The 15,152-nt window shown below is 42.6% G+C and overlaps 3 protein-coding genes across 7 annotated transcripts; all 3 read left to right on the forward strand.

Annotated features, from left to right (window-relative positions):
* Window positions 1-180: 180 nt before the first annotated feature.
* Window positions 181-4,912, forward strand: LOC105021037 (struthiocalcin-1-like). 4 transcript variants are annotated; one of them, XM_010888475.5, is made up of 8 exons: window positions 181-349; window positions 2,772-2,853; window positions 3,045-3,092; window positions 3,311-3,367; window positions 3,483-3,571; window positions 3,735-3,860; window positions 4,149-4,248; window positions 4,611-4,912. In XM_010888475.5, exons 1-8 carry the CDS (start codon window positions 314-316, stop codon window positions 4,682-4,684), a joined length of 612 nt encoding a protein of 203 aa, XP_010886777.2. In that variant the 5' UTR covers window positions 181-313; the 3' UTR covers window positions 4,685-4,912. The 4 variants fall into 4 exon arrangements, with proteins under 4 accessions (XP_010886777.2, XP_010886780.2, XP_010886779.2 ...); XM_010888478.5 differs by lacking the exon at window positions 181-349 and adding an exon at window positions 2,444-2,572; XM_010888477.5 differs by lacking the exon at window positions 181-349 and adding an exon at window positions 2,444-2,567.
* An 803-nt stretch (window positions 4,913-5,715) lies between these two features.
* LOC105021035 lies at window positions 5,716-13,074 on the forward strand. 2 transcript variants are annotated; one of them, XM_010888473.3, is made up of 8 exons: window positions 5,716-6,280; window positions 6,746-6,933; window positions 7,141-7,312; window positions 7,518-8,539; window positions 8,809-8,853; window positions 9,066-9,209; window positions 11,070-12,256; window positions 12,987-13,074. In XM_010888473.3, the coding sequence occupies exons 1-7, from the start codon at window positions 5,998-6,000 to the stop codon at window positions 11,094-11,096; spliced, it is 1,881 nt and encodes a 626-aa protein (XP_010886775.1). In that variant the 5' UTR covers window positions 5,716-5,997; the 3' UTR covers window positions 11,097-12,256; window positions 12,987-13,074. The 2 variants fall into 2 exon arrangements, with proteins under 2 accessions (XP_010886775.1, XP_019899426.2); XM_020043867.3 differs by having other exon boundaries at window positions 6,146-6,280; window positions 6,746-6,820.
* On the forward strand, window positions 12,544-15,014 carry LOC105021036 (zinc finger and SCAN domain-containing protein 22-like). The gene is made up of 4 exons (XM_010888474.4): window positions 12,544-13,171; window positions 13,255-13,328; window positions 13,437-13,500; window positions 13,644-15,014. Exons 1-4 carry the CDS (start codon window positions 12,862-12,864, stop codon window positions 14,738-14,740), a joined length of 1,545 nt encoding a protein of 514 aa, XP_010886776.2. The 5' UTR covers window positions 12,544-12,861; the 3' UTR covers window positions 14,741-15,014.
* Window positions 15,015-15,152: the final 138 nt, after the last annotated feature.

Below are 15,152 nucleotides of genomic sequence, written 5' to 3' on the forward strand. Positions count from 1 at the left end.
ATAAAATTAAAAAAACAGGTTATCAATTCAAATGAATCACGTATTAATTTTACAGAAAGTCACACACCCTGTTTAAAGTTGTGTTCTGGTAAACGATTGTGAAATATTAACCTTTTCCTTATTGTGTTCATCTGTCTGACCTTGATTAATTGATGATACACACACTGCTTTCTTGTAACATGAATACAGTCCCTACAAACATACCACCTGCGTATGTTTGTCATTTGCAGAAGACTTAACCAGCAGAACTACAGTTGACACTGGAAGGTGCAAACCAGAATAAAAACAGGAAATCCAAATTCACCTGTCTGAAATGGATATAAAAGGGCCTGCGGAGTTCTGGATAAAGGTAAAGAAAAGAACAAGCAAATCCCTCCAAACACATTGGACAGTGCAGCAAGACTTTGATCCAAAACATCCAAACACAGCAACTCATTTGACAGATTTAAATGTGATCATAAATTGGGTTTCATCTGCTGAAAATGAGAGTTAAGGATGCTTTTGAGTGTGTTTCGATATAATATACCTAGATATAAAAAAAATACAGTGGGGCAAAAAAGTATTTAGTCAGCCACCAATTGTGCAAGTTCTCCCACTTAAAAAGATGAGAGACCTGTAAATTTCATTATAGGTACACTTCAACTATGAGTGACAAAATGAGAAAAAGAAATCCCGAAAATCACATTTATTGGTAAATTATGGTGGAAAATAAGTATTTGGTCAATAACAAAAGTTAATCTCAATACTTTGTTATATACCCTTTGTTGGCAATGACAGAGGTCAAACGTTTTCTGTAAGTCTTCACAAGGTTTTCGCACTCTGTTGCTGGTATTTTGGCCCATTCCTCCATGCATATCTCCTCTAGAGCAGGGTTTTGGGGCTGTCGCTGGGCAACACAGACTTTCAACTCCCTCCAAAGATTTTCTATGGGGTTGAGATCTGGTGACTGGCTAGGCCACTCCAGGACCTTGAAATGCTTCTTACGAAGCCACTCCTTCGTTGCCCAGGCGGTGTGTTTGGGATTATTGTCATGCTGAAAGACCCAGCCATGTTTCATCTTCAATGCCCTTGCTGATGGAAGGAGGTTTTCACTAAAAATGTCACGATACATGGCCCCATTCATTCTTTCCTTTACACGGATCAGTCGTCCTGGTCCCTTTGCAGAAAAACAGCCCCAAAGCATGATGTTTGCACCCCCATGCTTCACAGTAGGTATGGTGTTCTTTGGATGCAACTCAGCATTCTTTCTCCTCCAAACACGACAAGTTAGGATTTTTACCAAAAGTTCTATTTTGATTTCATCTGACCATTTGACATTCTCCCAATCCTCTTCTGGACCATCCAAATGCTCTCTAGTAAATTTCAGATGGGCCTGGACATGTACTGGCTTAAGCAGGGGGACACATCTGGCACTGCAGGATTTGAGTCCCTGGCGGCGTAGTGTGTTACTGATGGTAGCCTTTGTTACTTTGGTCCCAGCTTCTTCCATTTTCTTATAATTGCTCCCTCAGTTGATTTTTTTTCACACCTGCTAACCTATTGCAGATTCAGTCTTCCCAGCCTGGTGCAGGTATATTATTTTGTTTCTGGTGTCCTTTGACAGCTCTGTGGTCTTGGCCATAGTGGAGTTTGGAGTGTGACTGTTTGAGGTTGTGGACAGGTGTCTTTTATACTGATAACAAGTTCAAACAGGTGCCATTAATACAGGTAACAAGTGGAGGACAGAGGAGCCTCTTAAAGAAGTTGTTACAGGTCTGTGAGAGCCAGAAATCTTGCTTGTTTGTAGGTGACCAAATACTAATTTTACAGAGGAATTTACCAATAAATTCATAAAATATCCTACAATGTGATTTTCTGTTTTTTTTTTCTCATTTTGTCGCTCATAGTTGAAGTGTACCTATGATGAAAATTACAGGCCTCTCTCATCTTTTTAAGTGGGAGAACTTGCACAATTGGTGGCTGACTAAATATTTTTTTGCCCCACTGTATATATTTGACTTTACATTGTATACATATATTTACTAAGATTGTTGTATTGTGTAGTCAGATTTTACTGCTGTTATGATTGTGTTGACAGAGTGACCCATTTTTATCTTTCCTCATGTTGTTAGTGCTTGTGGATTGTCAATGTAGATGTACATTTATTGTCATACATTTCAAGAAATGTCTGACAATAAAATATTGCAAATACAAATGTAGTGATTGGACATAGCAATCTTGTTTGTTACAGTAAAATAATATTGCAGAGAATGTTTGATGCATTTCCTTATTGATTATCCATTACTTCACTTCCTTATCTCGTTAATTTTACCATTACTTACTGGAACACACCTTCAAGGAAGAAATTCATGTTTTATTTGAATTATAATCCAGATGGTTTACCTAAAGTATTTACCTACTGATTCAAAGTCCAATGCTATTTCGTCACTTAATACTGTAGCACATAAGTCAGTGAACATATGCAGGACAGAACAGCATATAAATAGGCTAGGAATCTCTACTAATCACTTCTTTGATTCTTTGGCCAACCTGAGGAAGAGAAACTGTTGATATTTTCCTTACTGCAGGTACTGTAAGTTGTACAGTGTTTCTCATTACCTTCAGTTCTATTCATTTGGCTTGTTTTTGTCTTCTTTTTTCAGTTTTTTAAAATAGTCACTTAGGTAATGAACCTTTAGCTTTATTTATAATCGACGTAGAGAAATACCGTACTCTAGTTATAAACTGTAATGACTGTAATGAGGGATTTGCATTCTCTGCTTTTTTTCCAGAAAAACAGCTTCACAACCATGAAGGTTCTGACCATCATTGCACTTATGTGTGTTGCCCTCCCAGCTAAAGCTAAAGCAGCAGGTAATATAGTCAAGACACTTGAGCTAACAGGCCTCCTCCGTGCCGTGGAATCTTCAGTGACCACAGAGGGGTCCCCTGTTTTAACGTTCCATGCAAAAGGGACATGGCAGTTCATGGTTATTTAATATTTCTGGAGAACAATATTCTGTTTATTCAGTAATTATTTTCCCTGTTCCGTGTTTCTACACAAGATCCTGTTGAGACTCCTGCACCAGAGAATAACCTGGGTGATACCACAGGTCAGTTCTTCTTTATGGGCTTAAATCAAGCAGCATCAATGTCTAATGTGCTGTTTTCCCGATAAATGATAAATATGTTTTGTCAATTGGTCACACTACCGGTCCCCCATTAAATACTATAGCTATGAAAAATAAACGTTTTATATCTAGAAATGTGTGTCATAGAGACTTCTCTGTGGGAAAATAGTGATATACTTTTGTTACTACTGTATTGTTAGGTTTTTCAGAGGAGGAAGTACAGTCTCAAGATGTTGAAGAGTTGGCTCCAAGAAGTGGTATATTGACTCTTCATCATTAATGATGTTATGTCAGAAGTTAAGTTCATATTCCTGTCAGTATAAAATACCATATCAAGTCATTTTTTCCTTTTCTTCCTTGTCTACATAAAAGTGCGCATGTTCTGCCCTGACGGATGGTTCAGCTACCAATCAAAGTGTTATATATTTGTGAACACTCCATTGACCTGGTTCGATGCTGAGGTAATGCAACTGTTTTTTTTGTTTCTAGTCTTGATGGAGATTCAGTGTTTAAACAGCAAATGTCTGTGTGTACTTAATGTCACTATGAAGGACCCCCCCCCCCCCCATGTGCCGGCATAACAATATTCGGGTGTGTGCGCGTCTCATCCCTCACCTCTTTCAGAAACACTGTAATGAACTTGGGGCCAGTCTGGCCTCCACTGGCTCATCCTCTGAGTACCGTTACCTGCAACAGATAACAAGAACAGCCAACAAAGCATCTGCCTGGATCGGTGGATTCTACCTGCAGGTGAGAGAAATCACAATGAACACAGAGTGCATCACAGCACAGCCAATACCAGAGATATTTCATATGCAGTGTTGTCCTGAGGGGTCCGATAGTTATGCTGTGTTGTCCTGAGGGGTCCGATAGTTTTCTCTTCAGATCCCATGGCCAGGAAAGGTTCTGGGCCCTATGCATACATAGCTTCTGTCCTTATATTGTCTACATACAGTGAGGTATGATATCAGATCTGTAAGAGGTATGGGTCAGTAGTGTAGCTGTAGCTAAGTCCTGTTACTATTTCTTAAAACTCAGGGATCTTGGCTGTGGATTGACCGTTCAGGAATGTACTATACCAACTGGCACACCCAGAGCTCTCCAACTGCCAGCTCCTGCATGTACCTGCAGTCCACAGGTAAGACATGAACCTTCAGATGTTACCAAAAGAGTAGAGACAGATAGCCTGATAACAGAACTGAAGGACTGGTTAACCTTCTGACTGCTGACCGATGTGAGTTTGACGCCAGAGGAATACCTTTGATCAGCCCAAATGTTGTCAATGTTACCACATAAATATAAAAACAATATACTTTTTCGACAGTCTAGTCAAAATAATTGACATAATTGGTGGTGATAAGGGGATTGTGTTTTAGTATGTGTTGCTTTTTATAATATATTCACGTTATCTAAAAAAAATATTCAAGCCTCAAACAGGTAGTTATAAGGTTAAATATGGCAGATAAATGTCTACGTTTACCCTTGTTTTTCTTTTTGTAGCGGGCCTGGGCTGGAAGAACTCAGGATGTGGCACACAACTTCCATTCATCTGTGTGAACAACTATCGCTGTTAGTCAAGATGACATTTTATGGTTAATCCAGTCAACCACAGACCATTTACCACATGAAGATGTTACCTGCTCGACACCTGTTTTGTAAAGGCCTTGAAAAGTGATTTCTGTTACTACTCACTGTATGTGTTTCTCAAATGGCAGAGGTGCTGCCATTTCAAATGCAATCATGCTTTTACTTTATTGTACGCTTTCTAAATGGTTTCATCTAATAAACGTTTAAGTATTGTATGACTAGTGTGGGCTGGTACTTACTAAAATTTGGCAGTATTGTCTACAATCTCCTCTGGGCCAGGAAAGGATCAATAAGAAAACATAAGATATGGTGCTTTTGGTTGACAGCATATAAAGGGGCAAAAAAAGACTGGAGATGACACAGAAAAGTCATGAGATTCCTCTTTATTCACAATAAAATTAGGGAGGAGAATGTGGATCTGCCAGCGTAGCTGGTAAATTCCCACTTCCCCATGGAGTGGCTGAGCACAGTGCTTAGCCATGATGTATTGGTAGTACATCACAAACTCGTTGAGATGCCCTATTGCTCGTATAAAACAGTTACAGGTCAACGGTTGTGATATCATACCCTTGTTATACGCTCACATCGGGTTTCATACACCATGGCAATCAACCAATCAGCATTTAGGATTCCAACCAAAATGTTTGTAAGAGACCATATAACACAGATATGACATCATTTTTACTTTTGCACTGGTAACTGGTTTATATTTAAGCAACTAGGCATCTCAGATGTATGTTATATATTGCCAATATGTCACAGCAAAACTCTGTGTCCAGGCACTCCGCGATGTGTTTAAGTACAGATCATAGATGAACATATAATACAATTACAGTGGTTAGGTGTCTGTTTGTGTTCCTTAGAGAAACTGGGTTGGCAGGGAGAATTTAGGTCCTCCCTGAAGCTGACACACACTCCTTTACAGTAGGTGGCAGTAATGTACCAATAGCGTTGGATGCCAACCGCCGTTAAACCCCACAGAAGAAGAAGAAGACTTATAATAAAATGCGTACCACGTTGTTACTATTGAACTTGTTATAACCCTCGAGGATTTTTCTCCATGGTTTAGGTGGCGCTGCCTAATTTTCTTAGTATCTTTCCGAACGGATACGCGCACGCGCCGAGTGGACGCTGTTTGGAAAGATGGCGGAACATTAATAGCCACAAAACCAACTATTCTTATATGTGTTGCTATTTTTTGTATACGTTGATAACAAAAACTTGTATTGGAAACATTGAAAGTTGTTAAAATACTATACCGACAATATTAGTGAGAGGTTACACAAAAATACATTTTAACATGTCTAAAACGCGTCTTTTGCATGAACGTATCAGCTCAGTCATGGACATGCTAGCCTGCTCTGCAGTAACAGAGATTTGCAAGTTAGTGGAGGATTGCTATGGAGCGTTACGCGTAGAAGTCTTTCAAAGTAAGGAGCAAATCAAAATGCTGGAGGAGAAACTCAACCTTGCAGAGTCGAAGAACAGGTCGATGAGTGGCCGGCAGCTGACGTCTCTCACTAGTCCTTGCGATTCACGCGCGACCAATGCCGATGCTGTGGATATCGTGGAAGATGAAGATGGTAAGCTTAACAACTGGTTTGTAAGTGGCTGTTTACAGATTTTGAGTGTATCTTTATATGAAAGTTGAAAATGTGTTTTGTAAAAGCACTTTGTGTCAACTGCTGATGTAAAAAGGGCTTTATAAATAAATTTGATTGAAAATAAATAATTTCTTTAATACAGTACAAAACACTTGATCTCAAACAACATAGTCGGACTCGGGACAGTGACTTAGTCCACTTAGAGAGGGTCTAAATACAAGGCAGCTGATCTGTCACTTGATTTGCCTTCCAAGCACACTTGATTTGCCTTCCAAGCACACTTGATTTGCCTTCCAAGCACACTTGATTTGGCACACCAAGCCACCAAGAATGTGTCACATATTGCTAAAATAACCTCGGCGGCATGTTTCCGGGCTAGTTCTAAAGGGAGTAGGGGGGAGTTGGACAGAACTCTATTTCAACCCCCCCCCCCCTCTTTTACAGGGAAGGATTTTAAGGTGGAGGGTGTCTCTGGTAATCAGCATTCTCTGTGGAGAGCAGTGTCCACAGCACCAACTGGTAAGGCTGGGTCCCCCACACCGACATATTCTCCCACTGCATTTGCTCCTCGCCCCTTTGGCAGCTGCATCGAAAAGACCGGGTCCATCGGTTCCTGTGACAAACCCAGAAAGGTAATAAACATGGTTCAGGTTTTTAGGTTTCAGAAACATTTTGTCTGGGCTAGACATAGCTTTCTGATATGTTAATGTGTAAAGCATCGTTGTTTCTATGTATGCAATAAGTGTTTCTGTATGGTGGGAGAATTTGAGCTTCACTGTATTGACTGACCATTGCCTCTTCATTACTTGCTTCTTTCTTTTTTCGTGTGTTTTGTACAGCGACATATTACCAGTTTCAGGGTTGGGGAAACTCCCAAGATAAAGCCATGCACCACATGCTGTTCCCTCTACCACTGCCCTTTCTGCCAACCATCTGCATTCAAACCCAATGAGTTCCACAGAGTCATCCCTCACATACAGAGCCACCTCAGAAGTGCTGTTCAGAACGACGGTGAGGGGGAACTTAGAAAAGCCTAGCATTACAGAAATGGCTTAAGCTGTCTAATCGATAATTCCTTGTTTCAATTATTCGGTTTAGGTGTATGAACAGCGACCACGACAACATAAATATATTTTCGATTATAATTGAAGGATTTTGACGTTTCAAAGTCACTATCTAATACTGTAGTTCTTCCTTGTCCATCCTTCCCTTTCAGAGTACGTTGTATACAACTGCAAACTGACGTGCAGAGACAGACCTCATTACCACTGCACTTATTGTGACCATTTAATAAGCAGAAAAGACTTATTCATAAAACACTTAAAAGCTTGCAGAAAGCACACCCGGACTGCCCGTGTGGAAGCTCAAACCTCTGCCACCATGCAACTCCAGGAACCGCGTTCTCCGGCCCAGAGTGCTCTCACCCCGACAACATCCACGCCAGTCGTCGAACCAATCTCATCCGACGTTCCCGAAAGGACAAGCCCAGGACCTTTGGACCCGCAGAGCTCATCAGTCGCTCCTGAAACTCTAACTAGAGACCCAACTCAGACTGAAAAAACAACAAATTCCACCGATCACGGTCTTGTCGCTCGTCCCTCAAACCTGGACTCCGAACCCTTGTCCCCTGAAGTGTACAGCGGCCCGCCGACCCCGCTGATTGAGACGGAGCGGACAAAGGGACAGAAGCCTCTTCAAAGGGACCCGGTTCCCGTGCAGATCCAGTGCAACCATTGCGGCATCATCCTGAACAGGAAGAACTTCAAGGTGCACATGAGACGGAAGCACCACGCCGAGTACGTCGCCGAAGAGAACGAGGAGGCCTTGAGGAGGTACCTGGCCAACACCAGGACGGACGTGCCTCCCTGGCGCCGCCCGACCCGAGTCCAGTGCGACCTCTGTGGCATCCGGCTGAACAAAAAGAACTTCAAGAAGCACATGAAGCGGAAGCACAGAGTCCACGTGACGCCATTGGACTTCCAGGAAAGCCTGGATAGGTACCTCGGGGAGCAAGGCCTCTTGGTGGTCGAGAGCTCAGTGCTCTGCTCCGCTCGTGCCGACACACAGGTCACAGGGGGGCGAGAGAGGTGCAGAGAGGAGGGCACCACCGACCTGTTCCTGGACATCGGTGTGGGAGGAGAGCAAGGCATCAGCTTCTCGGACGCCAGCGCGTGCCTGTCTTTGGAGACGGACCTGGTGTCGCAGCACTTCAAAGGCGAGACCGTGCAGGTCGGAATGGTAGGGCACTGAAGCTTGTGTGTACAGACCGCTTCATTGAAATCTCTTGAACTATTCTTTACACCTTCCATCTCCCGTAGCCTAGGAAAACCCTTGCCTATTCACATGGCAGTTACGTGGAATTAATATAATTAGAACTCCTTAAATCAGTATTCCGTATGATTCATTCAGTCCATTGGAATCTATGGTTTAACTAGTCTACACAGTTGAGGACTTGCGCCAGTACTTTTGACGCGAGCCACTCGCTAATGTCTTTCCTGTATTACCAGAATCCTCACAGGTACCATGGCCTGGGGAAACCTCATCTCCTGGAGGTCAGTACAGGACTTCAATTCTCATGTCGCAGCTTTCCAAATTGCAGCATTTGAAACCTGTTTGTCTTTTATGTTTAGTTCTGTGTATGATGCTACTGAAAATGATTCAGTATTTTGAATAACGCCACTGCTTAGTTAGCAGATTGTTCAATGACAAACAGTCTATCCAAATAGGCAACTAAAACAGTATTGAATCGATTCTCTCTTTGTAGCTGCCTTTAGAGTCACTGCTGTGGATCTTCCGGGATGTGTTGCGTGTGGATGGAAAGAGAGCCTACTGGAACCTGTCTCTTGTTTGTAGGACCTTTCACACCATCTTGAGAAATGAAATCATTACAAAGTACTCCTCGGGGAAGGTTAGAAAACACGACTACTAAAGTCTGAATGTCTATGGGACACTGGCAATATTTTGGGGAGACCGATTTTTATACATCATACCATGTACCATAAACTGTTCTAGATAAAGCAACTTGTATGTCAACACTGCTCACAAGTGCTTTCAAATGTTGTCTGTTTTCTACACTGAACAAAATTACAAACGCAAAACTTATTTTTGCCCCCATTTATCATGAGCTGAACTCAAAGATCTAAGACTTTCTCTATGTACACAAAAGGCCTGTTTCTCTCCAATATTGTTCACAAATCAGTCTAAATCTGTGTTAGTGAGCACTTTCCCTTTGCCGAGATAATCCATCCACCTCACAGGTGTGGCGTATCAAGATGCTGATTAGACAGCATGATTTTTGCACAGGTGTGCCTTAGGCTGGCCACAATAAAAGGCCACTCTAAAATGTGCAGTTTCACTATATTGGGGGGGATCCGAAAACCAGTCAGTATCTGGTGTGACCACCATTTGCCTCACGCAGTGCAACACATCTCCTTCATATAGAGTTGATCAGATTGTGGACTGTGTTGGTCCACTCCTCTTCAATGGCTGTGCGAAGTTGCTGGATATTGGCAGGACCTGGAACACGCTGTCATATATGCCGATCCAGAGCATCCCAAACATGCTCAATGGGTGACATGTCCGGTGAGTATGCTGGCCATGCAAGAACTGGGATGTTTTCAGCTTCCAGGAATTGTGTACAGATCCTTGCAACATGGGGCCGTGCATTATCATGCTGCAACATGAGGTGATGATCGTGGATGAAAGGCACAATAATGGGCCTCAGGATCTCGTCACGGTATCTCTGTGCATTCAAAATGCCATCAATAAAATGTACCTGAGTTTGTTGTCCATAACACACGCCTGCCCATACCATAACCCCACCGCCACCATGGGCTACTCGATCCACAACGTTGACATCAGCAAACCACTCACCCACATGACCCTATACACACTGTCTGCCATCTGCCCTGTACAGTGAAAACCGGGATTCATCCGTGAAGAGAACACCTCCAAAGTGCCAGACGCCATCGAATGTGAGCATTTGTCTACTCAAGTTGGTTACAATGACGAACTGCAGTCAGGTCGAGACCCCGATGAGGACGACGTGCATGCAGATGAGCTTCCCTGAGACGGTTTCTGATAGTTATGTGCAGAGATTGTGGTTATGCAAACCGATTGTTGCAGCAGCAGTCCGGGTGGCTGGTCTCAGACGATCTTGGAGGTGAAGATGCTGGATGTGGAGGTCCTGGGCTGGTGTGGTTACATGTGGTCTGCGGTTGTGAGGCCGGTTGGATGTACTGCCAAATTCTCTGAAACACCTTTGGAGACGGCTTATGGTAGAGAAATTAACATTCAGTTCACGGGCACTAGCTCTGGTGGACATTCATGCAGTCAGCATGCCAATTGCACTCTCCCTCAGAACTTGCAACATCTGTGGCATTGTGCTGTGTGATGGAAGTGCACATTTTAGAGTGGCCTTTTATTGTGGCCAGCCTAAGGCACACCTGTGCAATAATCATGCTGTCTAATCAGCATCTTGATATGCCACACCTGTGAGGTGGATGGATTATCTCGGCAAAGAAGTGCTCACTAACACAGATTGAGACAGATTTGTGAAAAATATTTGAGAGAAATTGGCCTTTTGTGTACATAGAGAAAGTCTTAGATCTTTGAGATCAGCTCATGATAAATGGGGGCAAAAACAAAAGTGTTTTGTTTATAATTTTGTTCAGTGTATATGCTTCAGATTATTCACATAGAATTTATATTCCATGTATTCTGTTGTGTGTCTAAAAATATTTAGTCCTGTCCTGTGTTTCGTTTACAGAGATCTGATCCTGAATCCCGGCAGTAACTGAAAAGAGAGGACCGTACATTTTGGTTATAGATGACTGAACGATGATTCAAAACATTTTATGAGATGACACAAAGTACCACAAAGGCTTTTAGTTGTTTGGTCAATACTCAGGAAAATCTGAAAATGTATGTTTTTTCAGACTGTTACCTTGTTCAGTGGCATTGTCATTGCTGTGATTCACTGTCTAATACTTCACTGGTTGTAAACCAAGTTGGGTTACAACCAGTTGTGAAGCAGAGGCTTCAGAGGACAGTGCACATTGTTCTTGCAATAAGGGGGCTAAGGGGGAGATCCATTCTTCATTTCATCATGCTTTAGTGTCTCACAATGGGTGGCTTCAAATGTTATTAACAACCGTTGTGCTCAACAACCAAAACAGGTCACCGTTTTAGTGTACTTACTGTGTCGCTATGCTATTTTTTTCCCACCTTTTTGGATGTCAGTATTTCAGTACTGCTGACAGAGGTCATCTTAATGAATAAATTACTCTCTTAAATAACCATTTGTAAACATTATATACAGTGAACATAAATGTAAACGCTCATTCCTTGTTGTGAAAGAAATCCAAATACTTGGAGGTACGTCATGGCACTGTCCAAAGGATAATTAATAAATGGAGATCATTTTAGATCACCGTCTAGGATAGCCTGACAGTCCAATCTAATTTAACCCAAGAGCCAACTGAAACTACCTGTGTTACATGTCAGTGCCTGCAGACAAGGCCACAAAGAACCTATCAAAAACATGTAGGAATGTACTACTGAAGTTTGTTAGACAACCCCTGAGTGCTGAACAGGCATCTGCTCTGAACAGATAAGTTATACCAGGTGAGTATGATTGAGAGCAGTCATTTTTAATGACAACCCAGGAGCAATTAGGGTAAACTGCCATGCTCAGGTACTGATTTTTTACCTTGCGGGCTTAGGGATTCGGCACTCTTAACAATGCTACCCTGCTGCAAATATTTGTATTTTTCGACAGAACGGAAATAAAGACAAAGACAAATGGAATGCCTGAGTCAAAGCCCAGATCTTTATCCTGTAATGATGCTGAGGTGGGCTCGAGCTGTCATACATGCAACCGGTTCTGTTAGGATGTGTGGGCAGAAGTTATTTGTAATCGATGTAGGAGATAGTATCGGAAAAGCCTCCTATAAAGTAGGTACTATTTTCTGTCATTAGTGTTGGAATTAAAATAATGTGAAAAATAAGATGCGGTGTACATTATTCTGTTGGCCATCCAATGTGTATGTAGCCCATTTTGCATGTATTGGTACAATATCTTGTGTGTACATAGCTTATGTGCGTTACTAATTTGATGCTTGATGTTATCTTTTACGGTATGTCAGTCAAATTACAGGGCAGTTTATTACCTGGAGATATAATTTGTTTTATTCAAATGCAGATGTTAAGAGCTCGAAAAATAGTGAAAGCATGTAACAAGGCAGGTGGATTTTCTAACTGAAGGTACGACACGTTACACAGTAAAGCGATTATTTTCTGAGGAGAATCTTTAGATGTTTTTTTTTAAGAGCAACTACAAGATAATACTGTAGGTGGCAGTGTTATTAATAACACGTATCGAGTTGAACCAACCTTTATTTTGAAAAACTATTCAGGATGTACGCGACATTGTTTTTAGAACAAAAACAAGAAATAGCTAGCTAGCTGCAGTTTGTGGGAAGTCTAAACAGTTTGACTTAACACTGCAATGCAAATTAGTATTCATAGGTTTATTACATATAGTTTCAATTGCCAAGGACATGTCCAACACCGTTGCCTTTCATGCTCAGTTGGCCTCCATCGTTGAGGTTTTGGCGAATACAGCCGTTGCAGAAATATGCAAACTTGTAGATGACGGTTATGCTACGTTACGTTTGGAAATCAGTAACAGCCAGAAAGAAATCGACAACCTTCGGAGGAAGCTGCTCTTGACAAAATTCCAGAATTCCCGACGAAGCGCTGAGAGATTTGGAGCCCTACGACGCACGGTTCACAGGCGCGTGGACAACGATCATGTTGCCAGGGCAAAGGAAAGCCTGGAAGGAAAGTCGACTGGCGGACATGGATATTGTAGGTGTTTGTTTCTTGTTTGCACTACATTTAAAATAACGAATAGTGTGTTAACGTTTAATAAGGTTTTTTTTCTGATTCAGCGGAGAATCGTTTTACCGACAGTGAAGGTGGCCACTTTACCCAGGAAGTCACCAACCAGGATAGGGGAATGCAGGTTAGTAATGGTGGAATTAATATTTCCCCCCGCGTATTTCAAATTATTAAAATTTACAATAGAATTATTGTATTCTAACGAAATGTTTCCAATATATACAAAACACAGATGGAAGATGTACAAGAGGCACCTCTTATCAAAACAGAGAAGCTGGACACTAGCAGAACAGAAGGTATTGTGAGCAATTTATCAAATATATGCAACTTTCACTGTTGATTTAACCCTTCAGTCATTATTGTAGCATAAAAAAGTCTAGGAAGAATAATTTGTCACTGTTAGGACGCTGATTCTGTGCTTCATATTGCCCTATTTCAGTGACTGTCCAGCCAGTCGAGGAGAGAACAGATAACATTATTGTGTTAGAGCCAGGTGCTTCTTCATCAACTGAAACCACCAAGCTTATAGACCAGCAAGGAAACGGATGCAAAACCTCTGACACTGCACTGGGCATAGAACCCGAAAACCCGACATTCCAGCATCAAACGTCACAGTACAGAGCAAGACAGGACCCGCAGGTTGCTGAGTGTGTGAACTGGGAAACTGATAATCAACCGTTACCATACAGCCTGTCTCAGTGGGCGGGGGGCCAGGAGAGTGACCGCCGAACTGTGAAAGATCCTTACAATTCTGGGCCAGATTCGTTGAAGCCGTCTGCACACCAAGAGAGGCTAGGGGAGCCAGGTGACCCTGGGGTCTGCATACCCACTTCGGGTTCTCTGGACTGGGTCCCTGATGTGGTACTCGTGGACTCGGTTCCCATTAAAGTAGAGGCAGACATGAGTACAGGGTGGAGTATAATTGGGCAAGACGCAACCTCTGGAGAACTCTGTTCAGAGGGCCGGCATCTTTTGAACAGCCGAGGAGTGGGAATGAACTCTGGACAGACAAAGGGTCCCTCTGACACTCAGACCGCAGAGCAAGGCCGAACTGTAGGATCGAGGACCAAGTTCCCCGATTTCAACGGACTGTCCAGTCGAAACAGCTTCCCATCCCCAAGAGTTACTGTCCACCAGGTTGGCCATAGAGGGCAAGCGCCGACGCCAAATTTTAACCGAGCCTTGGCTTCATCGTCGAAGGGCCTGGAGAAGCCGCTGCAGCAGCTGACGTCTCGCTCGGCCAAGCGGCAGCTCCGGTGCAACCTCTGCGGAAAGCCCTTCCCCCAGCCGGCGTACCTGCGGAGACACATGAGGGTGCACACGGGCGAGAAGCCATATGGCTGCAGCCACTGCGCCAAGCGCTTCTCACACAGCCACCAGCTGAAGATGCACGAGAGGGTTCATACCGGGGAAAAGCCGTTCCACTGCGTCTTCTGCGGGAAGTGCTTCACCCAGTCCGGACACATGAAGAGGCACCTCCTTGTCCACACTGGCGGCAGGCCGCAGGATGTTGGGCTGCCCGAAATACAGAACTGACATGAAATCAGCATCCAGAGGCAAAACTGAAACCTTTATACCCAGAGCGGTTTTCCTCAGCACACATCCAGACCAGAGATTGAAGATCTTAAAGATTTTAAACTTCCTTATGAATTTGTATAGGTGCTGTTGTGAATGAACGTAATTAAAAATGATTCAGTTAATTTCCATTTGCCTCTTAACCCTATTGAATATGTATTTACTATCAGACTGATATTAAGCTAAGTAGTCTGTCATACTGTTTTAAAAATATAAATAAAATGAATTAATGAAATGTGTCGTTTATTCATTATGAAATGCTTAGTTTATAAAAGATTTCCAAAGTTTCCCTTAAAGCCTGATGCTACTACTTCATCACATAGCTACGCCAACATTGGATTCGTCAAGCACTCCTGTCCAGTAAGTGTCGCTA

Source organism: Esox lucius, chromosome 25 (genome assembly GCF_011004845.1).
Source record: "Esox lucius isolate fEsoLuc1 chromosome 25, fEsoLuc1.pri, whole genome shotgun sequence".
In the NCBI taxonomy this organism is placed as follows: Eukaryota; Metazoa; Chordata; class Actinopteri; order Esociformes; family Esocidae; genus Esox; species Esox lucius.